General features: G+C 30.1%; 3 protein-coding genes across 4 annotated transcripts; 1 reads left to right on the top strand and 2 right to left on the bottom strand.

The window, feature by feature from the left end:
* The first annotated feature begins 1,712 nt into the window (after nucleotides 1-1,712).
* Nucleotides 1,713-4,236, top strand: LOC108820754 (probable trehalose-phosphate phosphatase H). Its single transcript, XM_018593762.2, has 12 exons — nucleotides 1,713-1,814; nucleotides 1,900-2,093; nucleotides 2,180-2,320; nucleotides 2,418-2,489; nucleotides 2,615-2,707; nucleotides 2,826-2,879; nucleotides 3,013-3,114; nucleotides 3,194-3,271; nucleotides 3,354-3,423; nucleotides 3,512-3,582; nucleotides 3,728-3,820; nucleotides 3,950-4,236. The coding sequence occupies exons 1-12, from the start codon at nucleotides 1,811-1,813 to the stop codon at nucleotides 4,004-4,006; spliced, it is 1,029 nt and encodes a 342-aa protein (XP_018449264.1). The 5' UTR covers nucleotides 1,713-1,810; the 3' UTR covers nucleotides 4,007-4,236.
* Nucleotides 4,237-13,960: 9,724 nt separating this feature from the next.
* On the bottom strand, nucleotides 13,961-15,342 carry LOC108822544 (putative F-box/kelch-repeat protein At4g39756). The gene is made up of 2 exons (XM_056991938.1): nucleotides 15,236-15,342; nucleotides 13,961-15,154 (listed from the first exon to the last, which is right to left on the bottom strand). Exon 2 carries the CDS (start codon nucleotides 15,141-15,143, stop codon nucleotides 14,013-14,015), a length of 1,131 nt encoding a protein of 376 aa, XP_056847918.1. The 5' UTR covers nucleotides 15,144-15,154; nucleotides 15,236-15,342; the 3' UTR covers nucleotides 13,961-14,012.
* A 1,285-nt stretch (nucleotides 15,343-16,627) lies between these two features.
* Nucleotides 16,628-17,878, bottom strand: LOC108819830 (F-box/kelch-repeat protein At4g39753-like). 2 transcript variants are annotated; one of them, XM_056991730.1, is made up of 2 exons: nucleotides 17,033-17,878; nucleotides 16,628-16,957 (listed from the first exon to the last, which is right to left on the bottom strand). In XM_056991730.1, exons 1-2 carry the CDS (start codon nucleotides 17,831-17,833, stop codon nucleotides 16,706-16,708), a joined length of 1,053 nt encoding a protein of 350 aa, XP_056847710.1. In that variant the 5' UTR covers nucleotides 17,834-17,878; the 3' UTR covers nucleotides 16,628-16,705. The 2 variants fall into 2 exon arrangements, with proteins under 2 accessions (XP_056847710.1, XP_018448360.1); XM_018592858.2 differs by having other exon boundaries at nucleotides 16,628-17,874.
* Nucleotides 17,879-18,277: the final 399 nt, after the last annotated feature.

Raw genomic sequence — 18,277 nt, 5'->3', positions numbered from 1 at the left:
TTTGAAAAGAGAGGCCACGAGAATAATATTAGACTCGTTTAGTCCCACAATCATGTTTTTCATGAGGTTTCCTTCTCCTAGAAGTTACTAAGAACCCTATTCAGATTCTTCAAATTTTCATAATTAAATCCAGATATATATGCATACGCCCGGGGGCAGGCAGATTTTAAATATATCAATGAAATGTTCGATCAACTTGGATGGTTAATAGATTTTTAATTTTCGTATACCATCCATAATCTATTCTGCAAATCATTCTTGGATAATTTATTGGATCGAAACTTACGACGGAATAAACCCGAATATATGCTTTGCACACAAACTGTGATTCGAACTCTTGAGGAATCTCTATTAGTGATAACTGCTTACCCACGTGGTATTTAAAAAAAATTCAACATCTATATAGTCTATAGACTATAGCTATTAGCTAGCAGAAACTATTAATGGAGATGTTCGATGCAACTACGAGACACTTGTCATTTTATAAAATTACAAATTAGCGGTATGATTGGCTAATGCACCACTAAAGTCTTTAATCGTAAATCGTAACCGTTAAAATAATGCGCTAACGTGATTATTTTGTTTAATAAAAAAATCTTCAACTCATTTTGAAAATTTTTAATTGCGGAGCAATGTAATAGAATACGGGGTTTCTTTTTTAATCGTACTCCTAATTAGATAATAAATATTGTTGCCTAATATTTATTTTAATATTTTCAAAACAAGGGATGCAACACATTTATAATAAGGCGACTTTAAAAGAAAACATAGAACGGTCGATATCACCATAGTTTCCAAGATAGCTAGCTCAAGGGGTTAAGATATGCGTAGATGTATTTACTTCACAAATATCTCACTGCAGGAAAATATTTTGTATGAACGCATTTTTATTGGAATCAAGGAGTAAACCTTTTGAAACTATGGGTACTAAAGAATTAGACTAATTAACAATATTATATTTTGAGCAGGATTTTGTGGTTTAATGGTACTGGACGGGTTATGGAAGCAAACACATTCTGAATTCAATATTTTTGTTACGAAAACTAAGTCACATTGTTCTACTTACCATAATTACGGATCCGTCCGTATGAATATTCGGAAGAAAATCAGTCGTGGACCGTACCTTTCACCCGGTCATGGGCTATGTTTTCCACGCAAAAATTAGATTTGTGTCTTTAATAAATTTAAATTTAACTTTTTCTACAAGAATAATATAATATTTCTATGTTAGTGTATAGTATACCCATATTCACTCATTATTAGTTAGAACTCGTGATTTATTGAAAAAGCAAGTAAACTAAGAAAACAATTAACCAGAAGACTAGCATATGTTGAAAGTCTATGTATCTTGTAACTTTCATAAACCCCCAAAAAACTACAATTTTACAGTTTAATGCACAATATTATTTTGTTAATATTGCAATACAAAAATAGAAGAAACTGAGAATATGGTGCTAGACTGCTAGTGATGGAAGGGGACCACGTAGCGGTTGCTTGGAACGCTGCAACGCGAAGTTAACTTAACGATCGGTGAGAGCGGGAAAGCCGCTTTGTAGGCCCCACAGTCAAATGGGTTCCAGCGTTCAGACAAACCGCAATATCTGGTTTTCCTTTTTCTTTTTTTAGTTAAGTGAAAATATTGCCCAAACATTAAAGTTTATGTTTTATTTTCCTACAATAATTTGCAACTATAAATTCAGACCATACCACACTTGAGCCTCTGTCTCTCTCAAGCCCACAAACAAAATTACATTCTCACAACTCAAATCTCTTTCTCTTTCGGCTCAAATTTGCAAGAAAAAAAAAGACCATGGGTAAGTTGTTGAGTTTGTTAAATAATACATAAACATACTTCAATGTATTTCACTTGTCCTCATCTGTTCTCTCTGTTACTTTCAGTAAGGTTCGTTGAAGAAAACACAAAACATATGGAAAAAGAAACAGGAAACATATCAAACACGGATGTAACAACGGTGAAGAAGAAAGCTCTTCAAGATCTTAATATCAACAATGGAGTCAATTCATGGGTTGATTCTATGAGAGCTTGTTCTCCTACTCATCTCAAATCTTTGATGAAACGAAGCTCTTGGCTCGTACGTATATCTTTCAATGATCATCAAACTTTTATATCTGCTTATCTACTCTCTTATAATAAATGAGGGTTATATAATTTTTGCAGACAGAGCATCCATCAGCTTTAGATATGTTCGGAGAGATTCTTCATGTTTCTGAAGGAAAACAAATCGTTATGTTCTTGGATTACGATGGCACTTTATCCCCCATTGTTGATGATCCAGATCGAGCTTTCATGTCTAAGAAGGTTCATTTCTAAAACCTATATAAATATGAACACTAAAATCTAATTTTTCAAAAGGAAAATATGTTTTACTTATTCTCTTTTTGGGTCTGATTTTTAGATGAGAAGTACACTAAGGAAACTAGCAATTTGTTTTCCGACTGCCATAGTTAGTGGGAGGTGCAGAGAAAAGGTACTTTCAATTATAAAGTAACGCTATTAATTTATTTATTTTGTAACACAGTAACCGCGATTAATTACTAGTCATGATTAAATACCTGAATCTAATTACAGCAATGACAAATTGACAATTTTCAGGTTTATAATTTCGTGAAATTGACTGAGTTGTACTATGCTGGAAGTCATGGCATGGACATCAAGGGACCAGCGCAAGGGTCCAAGTATAAGGAGGTAAGGTTTTTATTATGAATTATTAACGATGTAAATAATGTCTTTTTATATATTTCTCATTTTCAAATTTTATTATGAATTTTTTTTTTTGCTAACACTGTTATTATGAAAATTACAGGATAAATCTCTTCTTTGCCAACCAGCTACAGAGTTCCTCCCCATGATCGACGAGGTCATATTCGCCTTCAAGATTTAGTCTCATATAAATAATTTAAAAAACTACTTTACTTACATTATTTAAAATGTTTTTGTTAAATAATTTAAAAAACTACTTTACTTACATTATTTAAAATGTTTTTGTGCAGGTTTATCAAAAATTAGTGGAGAAAACAAAAGTAACTCCTGGAGCCAACGTTGAGAACAATAAGTTTTGCGCCTCTGTTCACTTCCGACGCGTAGATGAGAAAGTACGATAATATTCTATTTAATATTCCATTATTAGTGGAAAAAAATGAAGCGATCAATTAACTATTTATATATCGACAGAACTGGAGTGATCTGGCTAATCAAGTTCGATCAGTAATTAAGGAATACCCTCAACTCCGTATTACTCAAGGAAGAAAAGTAAGATATTACTACTATTTACTTAATGGGTTTATGTTTAATTTCTTAATTAATGGGTTTATGTTTTCTTACAACCGTTCAGGTTTTGGAGATTCGTCCTATCATTAAGTGGGATAAAGGCAAAGCACTAGAGTTTTTGTTAGAGTCACTTGGTAAAATCTTCACCACTAATTAATTATGACTAACATGAGTAATGTTGAGATCAATATTATTAATTAAAATTAATACTGGCTTGCGTAGGATATGCTAATTGTACTGACGTTTTCCCCATTTACATCGGCGATGATCGCACAGACGAAGATGCGTTTAAGGTATATATAAATAGAACATCGTAATTTTTTTAATCAACTTCATCGTAATTACTGTAATATTCAAAATTAAATAGTTATTGTTCTTTTTCCCAAGAAAATGTTATTTTTAACAATGTATATAAATTTGATTCAACTGATGTTATAGGTATTAAGAGACAAAAGACAAGGTCTTGGCATTCTTGTATCCAAATTTCAGAAGGAGACTAACGCGTCGTATTCTCTGCAAGAGCCTCATGAGGTATTATAGAAGTTTATAGTTCGATCTAAGTTATTAAGTTCCTATTGAATAATTTACAGTTCCTTAAACTGTTCTTTATTGTGCATATTTTTTTACTGATCACGTACACCATTTTTAAATTATTCACAGGTTATGGGTTTCTTGCAACGTTTAGTGGAATGGAAACAACTGATATCTGGCGCATGATGGGAGCTATAAGTACATTATAAGGATCTTTTTTTAATAACTTGTTAATCTAGTTTTTTCCTTATCTCATTGTTCTCACCGCATCTTTGACAAACAAAGAAAAAAGTGTATTCAACGCGTATGTAAAAAATCTTAATAGTAATTGTTGCCAATTCTCAAAAGAACATAGTTTATATAGTTGCGATTAGTTTTGTAATTTAATTTGCACAGGTATATAAATACTTGACATATATGATCTAAATATTATCATGATTCTAAAAATGAAATGAACCTATTATGGTATAAGTAACTCTTTCATTTCATTTCAAACTAAAACAGTTAAATTTATATTTCTGTTTTTAATGAGGTTTTTTGGATTTTAAATTCAAAATAATGACAATTGATCAAAGTAAACAAATTCTAGCAGATATTGATGCAATTAGCACGGTTCAGTTCAGGGTTGGAAGTTTGATAATGGTCAATCAGATTTATTACTAACTTATTTTCTTTTTTGAATGAATATTACTAACTTATTTTAAATCAAAATTTTGAGTTGTGTGTTTTATATACTTTAATAAATCATGATTTCCATTTAATATATAAAAGTATTAAACTAATATATTTGAAATAAATAAAATTGGTTTATATTATATTGCCAAATTAGCTATTTTGACTGTATAATTTTTTTGGCAGTGAGATACTTCTTAATTTTTACAGTAGTTTATCGACTACTACTTTATTTTTGTTTTCATTTTTAGTAGGTTATAATTGACTGCCATTTTAAAGTTCTTAACCATGTTTTGGGAGTTATTGTTCAGGTTTAATTTTATGTTTTGCATATTTTATTTTACAAAAAATGACAAATCTTTGTAAAAATGATTAAATCACACATCACCGCCTTTTATTTGTTTCCATTTCTCTGTTAATTATATATATATATATATATATTAGTAATTTTTAAAACTAAACTTCATATGCAGTAGTTTTTACAAAATATTAATTATTAAAAATATTTAAAAACCGTTTGCTATTTATTTAATTCCTTCATTCATAGTTATTTGTTAGTAAATTTTTGATACTTTCCAAAAAAAATAGAATCTAGACAATCTAGTGTTAATATTTGAATTGTTATAGGGTCATCATCCCATGTGGTCAATTCAATATTTTGACTCACATAGAAGATGCATATAGGACTTCAATATTTTCCTTAAACAAAAAACAACTAGCTCTAATTAAATAACATGATCAAAGGACCAACTTGATTGACTTCTTATATCGTAGACGAGGATCTGATTATAAGTGTGTTTGTAGTCATGAGATATTAGGAAGAAAGGTTTGTTAATAAATATAGGTAATTAGATAAATAATTATCGTTATTTAGGCTTCGATAATTAAGGTTTTGTCTTACGTTATTGGCTGTCAACTTTAGAACAAACCATTAGTGATACTACACCCATTTCTCCCGACATGCCACATGAAAATCGTTGTGAGATTTGGTGGCGTATTAATTTATAGCTTTAACCTGTGGGCTTTAAACTATACTCTATTAACTAGTTTAAATGTTAATGCTCCAAAATTGATATCGCAGTAATATTTTAATCTCTATGAAGTGCGTATATATTTTTAACAACCCTAAGTTCTTAGGTCGTCTCCTATGCTACAAAAAAAATAACTATCTTAAGCCAATTGGGTCGTGAAATGTGAAGCTTGTCTGAGATTTTCAATCACACCATTGACACGTGTTACCACTAAATTTAACTAATGTATTTTTTATTCAAATTATTCAACGAACCTCAGAGTATTTAACCTATATCCACTATACAAACCCTAATTTGCTTTTATTAATAAGGGAAGCAGCTCTAGATCCAAATATTTCATAGAATCATATGTGCCTCATAAATAATAATGCGTCTGAGAATTGAATCGTTCGGCAATATTCTGTAAATATAAATACATATTTACGATAAGTTTCGAACTATCCCAACTATTTTACCAAATAATTAGCATTTAGCAAGGAAATCCCATCATCATCATCATCATCATCATCATCATCATCATCATCATCATCATGACATCATGTTACGTTTAATTAATAAATAATGGCATTTAAAAATTAAAAATTCTATCATGTGCATATTTATTTGCCAAACCTCACAAAATACTTTTTCTATTTTGAGATTCTACCATCTACAGTTTTTGGCAAAAACTCTTGAATACATCTCAATTGGCGTTTGGCCGAATGTAGTATGTACGCATCCGGTTGATGAATTGGAATTAATAAATATATTCTTTTGTTTAAAAAAATTCACACTGAATAGAAATTATATTTTTTTTAATTGACTGCTAAATTTATTTATCAACAAAATAGCTACTTATAAGGTCGCAAGTACATGTATCATATTCTTTTTAAAAATGGTTACTCATAAAATTAAAATTTAGAGAACAAAATTACTTATTTGTAGAATTTAAAATATGAAAGAGGCAGCATGCAAAACTGAAGGACAAGCTTTGAGACTTTGATCTTATATTATAAAAGTCCACTATGATTAAATCAAGCCAAATTTAATATATGTACTATATCATTATTATTATTTTGGCTTAAACACCTTTTCCATCGGTTTAGGCATTTCAACTAAGAAAAAAGCATAGGTTAACAATGCATGACTCCAAACAATATCGTAAACCTTGTTGGGAAAGAAAAAAAGTTAGTAGAGAAGAGTTGGAATCCACCAGAAAAGGTGAGATAGATTCTCTATAATTTCACCTTTTTAACTTTAATTTCTCCAACTGTGTCTTTGAAGAATAAATATCTCAGGCTCCAATTATTGACTGACTAAAATTCATAATCCTAGAAGCACAATAATAGTAGAATTCGACCAATTATTGTTCCCCGTTATTTTCTAAGTTCGTAGACCTTTCTTTTACTCATATGTCAATCTTAAAACATTCATTCTTTCAAGAAAGTATTGAACTAGTATAAAAAAAGAGAATAAGTATTACAAATAAGTAATAGTGCATGTGTTCTATGAAGTTTGATATCAAGTGAATGCAAACGTATTCAAGCTAACGTGCTTCACTTTCACATACAATAAATTGGATTTTTTTTTGGGATAAATCTGGGGTATAAGACGGGCTGCGGCCAAACCGGCTAGTATATAAGGTCTGTCCACTATAGATAGAAATAGAAAGATTCGGTTGTTAGTCATGGAATTTTTTCGAACTAGATCGTTTAGCTCATCAAAATTTGCTTAACACTAGACCATGTGGTTTATCAATTAGAATTTTTGGATATCACTTTCCTTTTATCAAAATGTTTAGCACTTTAACACAGAAAAAACATTAAATTATTAAGAAACGTGTCCAATAATTGATTTTTCTTCAAATTATTTTACTTATGTGTATATATCTCTTTCTATATATATACTCCACAAATCATATTTATTGTTAAATGTAACAATAATATTTCAATAGTTTAATGAAATTAGGTGTTCTAACGGCACATGCGGGAACAATAATTTTATAGATACTTTTTTGTAACAATTTTACAGATACTTATATATACATTATATGTATAAGATCATCATCATAGTTATTTATTTTATGCTCTTTGTCATTTTTCTCCAATTTTTATTTTATTTTATTTTTCTGTTTCATTTCCGTATTCTTAAACATCACAAAAAATCTATAAAACTAAGAAAATGATAATATATCAAGCATACAATAAATAAAGTAAAAAAATTTAAACCTTCATCATTTTAACCATTGTTATTTCTGTAAGAGTATGATTGTTTGCAATTTTTTTATTAGTTTTTGACTTTTGTTTTTCCAAAAGCTTTTTGCATCCTATCATGATTTTGAAAAAAAAAATAGATTCCCTAAAATGTAGGAAAACTAGTTTTGTAAATAACTGTATTTTTAACATAAAAACCAAAAGTCAAGTTTTTATGGTTTCTTCTTTATCTAAGGTGATTTTTCATTTAAGAAAAAATATTTTTATTATATTTATGTATTAATATAAAATAAGAATGATAATTTCAATAGAAAAATGTTTACTAAGAATAATATGCTTACCATTGGTACAATTTATGAAATTCGTGATACATTCTTTTAATAGTTTTAACTTTATTTTGATAACAAGAAATTAACTTCTATGTTAAAATATCAAAACAAAAATCATTAATCAAATTTTTGGAAAAGCCAAAAAGAAAAAAGAAAAAACAATTCAGAACTCAAAATATATTTAAAATATTATATACAGTTTATCAAAACTTATAAAATATATTTAAATTTTATTTAGTATGTTTAAATAAGAAAATAACAATCAATTCCATATTGTTTAATATGTGTGGAAGTGAATAGTATTTAAAAATCTAACTATTGAAATTTTTGTTTATAATATTTGCATTATAGAAGGTTTTTAAATATAAATAATTTTTATCTTGATTAGTTTTTTATTATATATTGTCTTTTTACTGCATTAATTATGTATTGTCATATATATATATATATATGAATTTTGGTTTATCTGTTTAGTTTGCATTTTTTTAAATGGTTTTATTTAATAAATAAATGTAAGTGAAGTGGTAGTATCTTGTATTATTTGTTTTTTCATAGCAAATAATATATTATTTTTAATTTTTTATTTCATGTTCAAAAATAATATAACATAGTAAAATTAAAAACTAAAAAATCATCATTCAAGTTTTTTAGAAACCCAAACTACAACAAATCAAAAAAGTAAAATAAATATTTCATTAATTTTAAAAGAAAAACCAAAAGTTAAAAACTAAAATCAGCATTCATGTTTTTCCAACACCTAAAAACTACTTCAAAGTCCAAAACCAAAAATTAAAAATCAAAATCTAAAAACTAAAAACCAAAAGCCAAAAATCTAAAACTAAAAACTAAAAACTATCTAAAAACTCATCACCCAGGTTATTTTTTCGTAACCATCAATATGTATGAAACTAAATAAGAACTTCAAAGTACACAACTAAAATAAAAGCAATGTAAATAATAAAAGTTGGTGACAATTTAGAAGAAATTTTAAAAGAGAGAAATTGAGATAATAATATTTCTTATTATTTAAATTTACTTGTAAAACAAAAATAGATGACGATCATCATTAGATAATATCAAACACCATTGCTATCATACATAGTTCCCTTTTTTACAATGATTTTTTATCATAATGAATTCATTAAATCAACTACATAAAAATATATATAATAATTTATTAAAAGTATCAATGACAGTAACCGTTCTAATTTTAACGTGAGAGTTCATAAGAAAATTTTCATTTTGCAAAAAATAGTATAGATATATTTAAAGAAATATACGTAAAGAAGAAACACGTATGAAATTTTTTAAATTTATAATATGTAAAACAATAAGCAACTAATCAAAACAAGAAAAATCAGATAAATGAAGCCCTTCAATTAATTAATCCAACCAGCAAGACTTGCGTACTATGTATTATATAATACCTCTCATTGGATGTATCTACAATGTAAAAGAAGTTATATATTATAGTTGTTCATTAGAAATCCCAAGAACAGTTCACATGACCAAGATTCCTTTTTTCTGGAATCATCTTTGATCATCTTGAGGTGTTCTTATGAATGACTTTCTAACACGTGTTCTCTGAATGATGTGTTCATACGCATACCACAACTTATATATATATATATATGTCTATATATGTATATGAGAAGTTCCAAACTCTTTGGCAGCATGTGGAAGCATGTGACTCAGATGCCCTCATTATAGGGAGCAGAACTTATGTGTCAACATTTTACTTGGACAATCTTCTCTAACTTGTGTTATAATTATTTTTTACAAAGTCCAAATGATTTAGTGAATGACTAATGGGCTTTAAACTAAACAAATCAAGGGAAATAAGAAAGTAATACTTTTATAAGGGAATACGGTTAAAGAAAGTACAAAAAACAATAAAAAGAAATAGAAATAAGAGATGGCAAGAACCTTGCGTTCCAACGAGACCATGTGGAATTGTAGGAGAAAAAGTTTGTATTGTTCTTTTAAATTTCCGGATTTTAACTGGTATCACCAACCACTAGTCTCCAAATGGGATTAGAAATTTTGATCATCAGTAAAATAATATGAAGAACAAAACATGTCGAGTGGCCACTAATTTTTTCTTTTAATTGATTTTCGATTAAGATGAGCATGAGTCTGTGGATTTTGTACCACACAAGATGTTTCTAGGTGATTATCATATGATTTTTTTTTTTCGTATAGACACGTTAGCCGGTGGCTCGAAGTAGTTCCACTGCCCAACTATTATTTTTTTATAAACAATAGGTGTTTGACACTGCTCAGTGTTGATCATTTAGTTCCTTAGGTGAACAGAAGTAAATAGAAGAACATCGAAACTTGGATTTGCACTCTCAGTAAGTGGGCTGACATTTGTTGGACCTTCACTTACCGGGTTTTTGTGTACAAATAATTAAATAGCTGGGATTGGATTATCTTAGACATACAAATTTGGATTTGGGAAATAAATGTAAGATATAAATCTATCATATTAAAATAGAAGTACACATATAGAATATCTTTTAGTTTTCAGTGTTATTTACAATTACATGCCACTGAGAATTAAATTAAATTTCCTATTTTAATGCTTGTCTTTTTCAATTATATTAATGTGTTTTTTTTGTTTCCTATTTTAATGCTTGTCTTTTCAGTTAGATTAATGTGTTTTTTTCTTTCCTATTTTAATGTTTGTCGTTTTAGTTAGATTAATGTGTTAGATTAATGTATTTTTTGTCAACTTAAAATTGTCTAAACTATTTAAAAATAGTAAAAATAGTAAAAAGTAAACATATAAAGTAGATAAACAATAATCAAACACCAAAAAATATTTAAAATATATATTTATTCTCCATCCAGATATTGAAGTTCAACCTGTTTTTTAATTTTTAATTTAGGTATTTTGGCTTACATTACTCAAATTTATATGTTTTGAGAAATTTAAAGTATATATAAATTTTGAAAATTTTAAAATAATTCAAACAGGTTATCCGTATTCGAACAGAACCCGCAAATACCCGAATCAAACCGAAACCAAAATTTATAAATATTTGAATGTTGCTGAAATGTTTAAATTCGGTAATCTCTAACTCAAATAAATTTTAACCGAATCAGTGGGTATCCAAATACACATCCATAACGTAGTCAATGTAAAACGATCAAGTATTACAAATACATCATTTAGTATAAATAAATAAAAAATAAAACAGAAAATTAATATCCGTGCGGTCGCACGGATCCAGATCTAGTTATTATTAAAACTATTCATACTCTAGTATGATTAAAGACAAAGAAGAACTAAACTACCAATTGTTTGACACTGATCAGTGTAAATGCCAATTTGCCTCGCCTGTTGATATTCATTATCTAGTTCTGTCTATCAATACTATTAAAATAGGAGCAATATTTATCGACTATATTTTGGACTACAAAAAAAAGTTATAACAGTCCAACTAAAATAAATACATTAATTATTATCACATAATGTTTTTTAATCTAACAAGTATTTATTAATAATGAGATATTATTCGATATGCAACCAATTCCTACATACGTGCAAAAAAAAATCGGTTTGATTAAATATTTATATAAGAAATGTTTTATAATCTAAAAACCTTTGAAAAAATACTTAACTTTTTTTTTGTTTTTATTATCATTCCACATACATAATATATTTAAAACAAGTTTAAAACAATTTTAAACAAGTTAAGAGTTATGATATAAAATAAAAACATATCAAGACTTAAAATATATGTGTATTTAAATGTATAATGTGAATACTAAAGATAAATTTTATTCCAAATAAACCAAAAGTAATATATAAATTGTAATAAATTATAACAAAATAAAATAATTTTAAATCACATCAACTAATTTTGTTAATATATTTATAATCCACATGATCATTTTGATCTTTTTATTTTTGAAAAATAATTATTTGTAACTTTGAATTAGTTATATTTAACTTAATTAATATTAAATATACATCATGCCTAAAAATAAGGAGCTAACTAACTAATTTATTATTTTTAAACTAATGAATATAATTTAACTAATACGAAATTTATAATAAATTAATTATATTTTAATTATTAATGTGATAAATAATGATATATATCTATTAATTTGTATATATACAGCTATATATTAATCGAAATGCAAAAAAAACATTTTTTTCAAAACCCTCACTAAATATATAAAAATATAATTCATATATTTAGAGTATTAAAATTAGATATACATATACACACACACATATATATATATATATATATATATATATATATATATATATAGTAATAGTTTGATACTATTAATAATTAGTATACAATAAAATATGCTATTATTGATATTTTTGCGAACATAGTTTTACGGTTATTCAAACACATGCAATATATTTATCAAATATTAATTAATTCAACAAGTATATTAACACAATTATATCATAAAACACTACATTAAAACATAAATTGATGCAAGATAGTATGTGTCAATAGTTTAATTAGTTGTAAAATATAATTATATATATATATAAGAAATATATAAATAAAAATTAATATATAATACAAATATAAATCAAAATTAATGCGATTAATGAAATTAACTTTTAAATTTAACATAAGTCATAAACAAAACATCAAAAAATCTAATAACATGTGACTAACAAAAGTAAACTTACTAAATAAATGAAAATTATATTTACAAACATAAATCAGTAAATTGTAATAGACGTATAAAAATTGTTGATGCTCAAATATATTTATTTTTAATATGCATCTTCTCAAATATTGATCCATTACGCTTACAACAAGATGAAAATTTAGTTTGACTAAAAATAGTATTAAAATTAGAACATCACTTTCATTATATATTCATCATTCATCTAAACATTCATGAATATATATTAGAATAATCTAATTATAATAATTTAAGTCAAACCGGATTGCATATTGGGTCATCTATTAGTTCAACCGATAGTCAGATCCTGGGTATTAGCTGTTATTATGGTTTTATAAGAACTTTAAATATTTTTTTTATTAAAAACTAAACTGGATTATATATGAGACCACAAAATTTGTCGATTTAACAGCGAGTCGAGACAGATTTTAAAATACTCAATATAATGTTTCATTTATAACATCCAAATGTAGATACAATAAAAAACACAAATTTATATCAAATAAATTTAGATTGTTTCGAAAAATTATCCCGCGGTTTGAAACCGCAGGTCAAAATCTAGTTCATTAATTAAAGCGCAATCAGGATTCCCATTCGTGTTACCAATTAGAGCATGATCAACCCGCGTCTTTAGGTGGTTTTTAGGGGTGGAAAACCCACAATTTCATTAAAATCAAGGGGGAAGTCGCCAGTTAAGAGGCATTTCTGGTTGGGTTTTCGTACTATTTGCGGGCCTTATTGACACGTGGCGATCTACGATTAGTTCGTTTTTAATTTTTGAAGAAAAAAAATAATAGAAACTCATTTGGGGTTTTAGTGTTAATCATGCTTTTATGGCTTTCAATTGGTGACTACGTTGAAAAAAAAATATATGGTAAATTCTTTGTTCCTCAAAATTTAAACCAATTACATTAATTTTTTTACCAGTTACATTAATTTTTTTTGTCAAATTATTAGCAGATGGATCCCACTATTTTCTATAAATTCCTCAAAGAGGAATAAATTTATAAAAACAGATTTTCTTATGCAATTTTGATGAAGAACAAAATGAACCAAAATGCATAATTTTTACTTTTTTTTCAATTCCTCAAATGAAATTTTATTTTTCATTTTATTCGCTTTTTTCCATTCGTGATCACCAATCGAAGCCTAAATGATTTGAATATAGTCCTTTATTTAGACAACTGATTGTTTAAAGAGCTAAGTATAAAAAACAACTATACACAACCATTAGAAAAGGCATTGTCGATGGTCAAATTAACAGACTCAAAACAAAAGCATGATCACAAATATTTTATCAGACCGGTTTCACTTCACATCGCAAGAAAACATATGATCGAGGAACCGTAAGCACAACACTAGCCCACTCAACCTTTCCCCAAACTTCATCACCGTTGTTGCGCCTTTCAAGCGCAATCACCGCACACCAAATGTTCTTGTTTTGCCGACGAGGCGGCGCAAACTTTCCCCACAAGATCAACAGTTTCCCACCGTAGTTAGCTATTTCAACAAAACAACAACGACGGTTCCCATTCAGTGTAGCCAAACCCTTAACAGCTTTCCATTCATCATGCTTTACGTCATACCACAAGCAACTTTCTCGACCACATCGATACCTTACATTATCTATGTCACATTCACTTTCGATCACAAATTCTTTTGTTGGAATATCCCATTTACCTTCTTTCGGATCATAAACGCATTCCATCTCATCAGTGCACCTAACGTATATCTTTCCTAGTTTCACCTCCACTTTCTTAATCGAATACACGCGTAGCTCAGCTCCAGGGTCAGGTAACCGTTCCCATGTTTGAGTCTTTGGATCGAAAACCTCAGCCCAACACGTGGATTCGTCCGCAACGCAACCTCCCATCACATAAATTTTATCATCAAACACGCACGCAATGGCATTAGCTCTAGCCACCGTCATGCTAGGGGCTTGACGCCACGCGTAAGTACTCGTATTACGGACCCACATAACAGAGGACGGGGTAATATTGTATTTGCTGATAGCGTATAAATCTGAACCAACCGCACATGTGAACATCGGTACACGTGGAGAATAGGACGAGGGTATTGGAACCAACAAAGTATTACCACTGGAGTTCTGTTTCTTCTTCTTACCGATGTTGTTGGTTAGGGTTTGGTCAGGTTTTAACCAGAGACTAAACCACGAGGGACGGGTTTTATCCGGCAACTGAAAGCAGACGTGAAGGACGTTTTCATGTGTTCCGAGTTCCAGTCTAGCCACGTAGAGCTCCATGGATAAGAGCAAAGAGCAGAAGGACTTGCAGACTAGGGAGAGTTTTGGATAGTACGATTTCGATATTCGAGCTAGACAGTTTACAATGATTTCTTCTGGAAGAGACAACAATGATGGAGGAGATGAATTCGTTTTCTTCTTCTTTTGTTTGATATCGGAACTCATAGCGGCTGAGACTGTAACAAAAGTAAGATGACGCTTTGTAGATTATGATAAAACATGAATTAGCATATAGTGATCTTATGTGAAAAAAATACCTTTTCGCCTTATTGAGAACAAACCAGCCTCGAGATGGAGATTCTCTTTGCCTTGTTTCTGCTGTAGATTTCATTGTTAAGAAAAGAGACGATTAGGTCTTTTTATTCAACCAGCATTCACAGTGTATATATATACCTTTTGATTAACCTAATTGAAGACTGACCCCTTGACTTAATTAAAATTCTAATAGTCCTCGTTTGTAGTAGTAATAAAAATTCCCTATCTATTATTTCATCTAAGTTTTGCAATTTAGGGTTGGTGAATCTATGTGAATAAGTTGATGAAGCTCAATCTAAAAAAGATCTAGGAGCACAAAGATGAATCTATATGAATAAGTTGATGAAGCCAAGACTGTCTTCCTAAGCCGAATAAGACTGAAACCTGCCATCACGGAACTTGCTTTTTGCAATCTCTGTCGCCACTTGTTAGAGGACATCACTCAGTTTCAAAGGCAACTGATGCAAAGGACGCACATAGCAAATTGATCCTCTGTAGTAATGCTCTAAAACGTGGCTATTTAACGGGATTCATCACCGCTTGAACCAAATCATGGCAATAATAGTCAAAGTTTATAAGAAGGTTTCACACAAGGCCTTTTCTTGGGCTCTGGAAACTCATGTGACTAATCAATTGAAAAACAGATTCTTGTGATTCTTCTGGTTTCTCACCAAATAAACTCTCGTGCGCCTAGATAAAGTTTGATTATAGGTCAATAATCGACCTGTGATCCAAATTTGAAATGAACTTCTGTATGTTTGATATGTTGGAAATGAGTCTAGGATCGTTAAATATAGACACAATTTTCGACACCAATTAGCATAAAACTAATTAATAATCTACATTATTTTAGATTTAACACCAAACTTACAATCCACACAAGTGTATAGTGTCACACCAAACTATTTAATAAAAGATTAAGCAAAGCAACGCAACTTTTCATAGAGTGAACCACATCAACGTTAATAAAAGCCAATTTTGACCGTCAAAGCAAAAACATGATCACAATTGATCATACCAGCATCACTCACGACGCAAGAAAACATATGAATCGGGAAGTGAAATTAAACGAAAAAACATGAGACCACTCAACGTTTCCCGAAGTTTCAGTTATATAATTTATGTCCTACTATAACATTTTCCAATACCTTAACGTCGAAAACCTCCCCAGTTCATAGAGTTATCTGCCCCCAGCTTCCTTTTGAGGTTTTAAATCAACTAGAAAAACATTTACTCTAAATGTGTTCTTCTTCTGCTATTTTATATTCAGCACCAAACACAGAATAGAAAAGAAGGAAAAAAACAAGTGACATAGTGTCTTTTTTTTTTTGACTAAAACAAGTGACATAGTGTCACGTCAAAACTAAATAATAAAGGCTAAGCAAAGCCACCAATGATTTGAAACGATGTTTTAAGAAACAAATCTAAAAGCCATTCTCGACAACAAACAAAAAAAAAAAGATGACAATTGATCAAGTCAGTATCACTGAAGAACGCAAGAAAAAGTATGAACTGGGAACCGTAAGCACACCATTAGACCACTCGACCTTTCCCCAAACTTGACCATTCTGGCGCTTTTCAAGCGCAACCAGTGCACAACAAATAGTCTTTTCACGACGACGAGGCTGCACAAACTTGTACCAAATGATTAAGAGTTTCCCACAGTATTCAACTGCTTCAATCATACTACGATAGTTCTTATTCAATGAAGACAACCCCTTGACCTGTTTCCACACGTTACACTCTTCGTCATACCAAATGAAACTTTTCGCACGACAAGCGTAGTATATATTACGTACCATACACCTAACAGCATCCACGGGTGCTTTTGCTGTAGCGTCCCACTTACGCGTTTCCGGATCATAGACAGAGTCTTTCTCCTCGTTACTCCTAACGTAAAGCTTCCCTTGGGTAATCTGTATTTTTCTAATCACTGAAGAGAACCGAAGCTCGGCTCCAGGGTCAGGTAAAGGCTCCCATGTTCGAGTCTTTGTATCGAAAACCTCACCCCAGCTTTCCGGGGATTCATTTTCCTTGCAGCCTCCCATTACGTATATCTTCCCGTGGAGTACGCATGCAGCGGGATTCACTCGAGCTACAGTCATCTTAGGTGCGTCGTTACGCCATATTGCACTCTCTTTATTGCGGACTAACATGAATAGCGACGGGGGATAGCGTTGACTGAATGCATAGATATCTGAACCAACCGTACAGACTAACAATGGTTCTTGAGGAGCATAGGAAGACGGCACTTGCACCAATTTAGCTTTCTTCTTCTCGATATGATCAGGTTGTATCCACAGGGTGAACCATAAGGGAAGAGGGCGGTCGGGAAGCTGTATACATATAGAAAAGAGCGATTCTTGTGTTTTGTGGTGAAACCGTGCGTGGTTGAGCTCAATGGATAAGATAAGAGAGCGAAAGGTTTTGGAGACTAGGGAGAGTATAGGGTAGTAGGACTTGGATACGCGGGCTAAGCAGTTTAGAATGATCACATCTGGAAGCGACAAAAACGACGGTGGAGATGGATTCGGTTTCCTCTTTTTCCACGGTGGTTCGACTACCGCAGAGGCGGCGGCCTGAACCGAAGAGTGTAGCATTAGGGCAAAGACACGATTAGGTAAGGAACGTAAGTGTATATTAAGTACCTTTGTTTTATATAATATTGGAAACTCACCCCTTGATTTTGTTTAATATCTAGTCGATCCGGTTTAGAAAACTAAAACACAAAGAGAACCCGTTCGATATATAGTGTGTAGATTTTTTTTTTAATTTAGTTTGGTTAACTTGAGACTATTAGATTGGTTAATTATTATCATTTTTGTTAATAAAATTTCCTATCTATTATTTCATCTAAGTTTTGCAATTTAGGGTTGGTGAATCTATGTGAATAAGTTGATGAAGCTCAATCTAAAAAAGATCTACGACCACAAGATGAATCTATATGAATAAGTTGATGAAACCAAGACAGTCCTCCTAATGCCGAGTAAGACTGAAACCTGCCATCACGGAGCACGCTTTTTGCAATCTTTGTCGCCACTTTG

The sequence above is a fragment of the Raphanus sativus genome, chromosome 8, assembly GCF_000801105.2.
Source record: "Raphanus sativus cultivar WK10039 chromosome 8, ASM80110v3, whole genome shotgun sequence".
NCBI lineage: Eukaryota > Viridiplantae > Streptophyta > Magnoliopsida > Brassicales > Brassicaceae > Raphanus > Raphanus sativus.
The sequence above is the reverse complement of the archived record's forward strand: the minus strand, read 5'-3'. Positions and strand labels throughout refer to the sequence as shown.

Bases quoted from the DNA above. Each gene is read 5' to 3' on its own strand.
- LOC108822544 (XM_056991938.1), bottom strand. From the start codon at position 15,143: ATGAGTTCCGATATCAAACAAAAGAAGAAGAAAACGAATTCATCTCCT.
- LOC108819830 (XM_018592858.2), bottom strand. From the start codon at position 17,833: ATGCTACACTCTTCGGTTCAGGCCGCCGCCTCTGCGGTAGTCGAACCA.
- LOC108820754 (XM_018593762.2), top strand. The intron at 3,115-3,193 runs GTACGATAATAT...ATATATCGACAG, and splicing joins TCCGACGCGTAGATGAGAAA to AACTGGAGTGATCTGGCTAA. The intron at 3,821-3,949 runs GTATTATAGAAG...AATTATTCACAG, and splicing joins CTCTGCAAGAGCCTCATGAG to GTTATGGGTTTCTTGCAACG.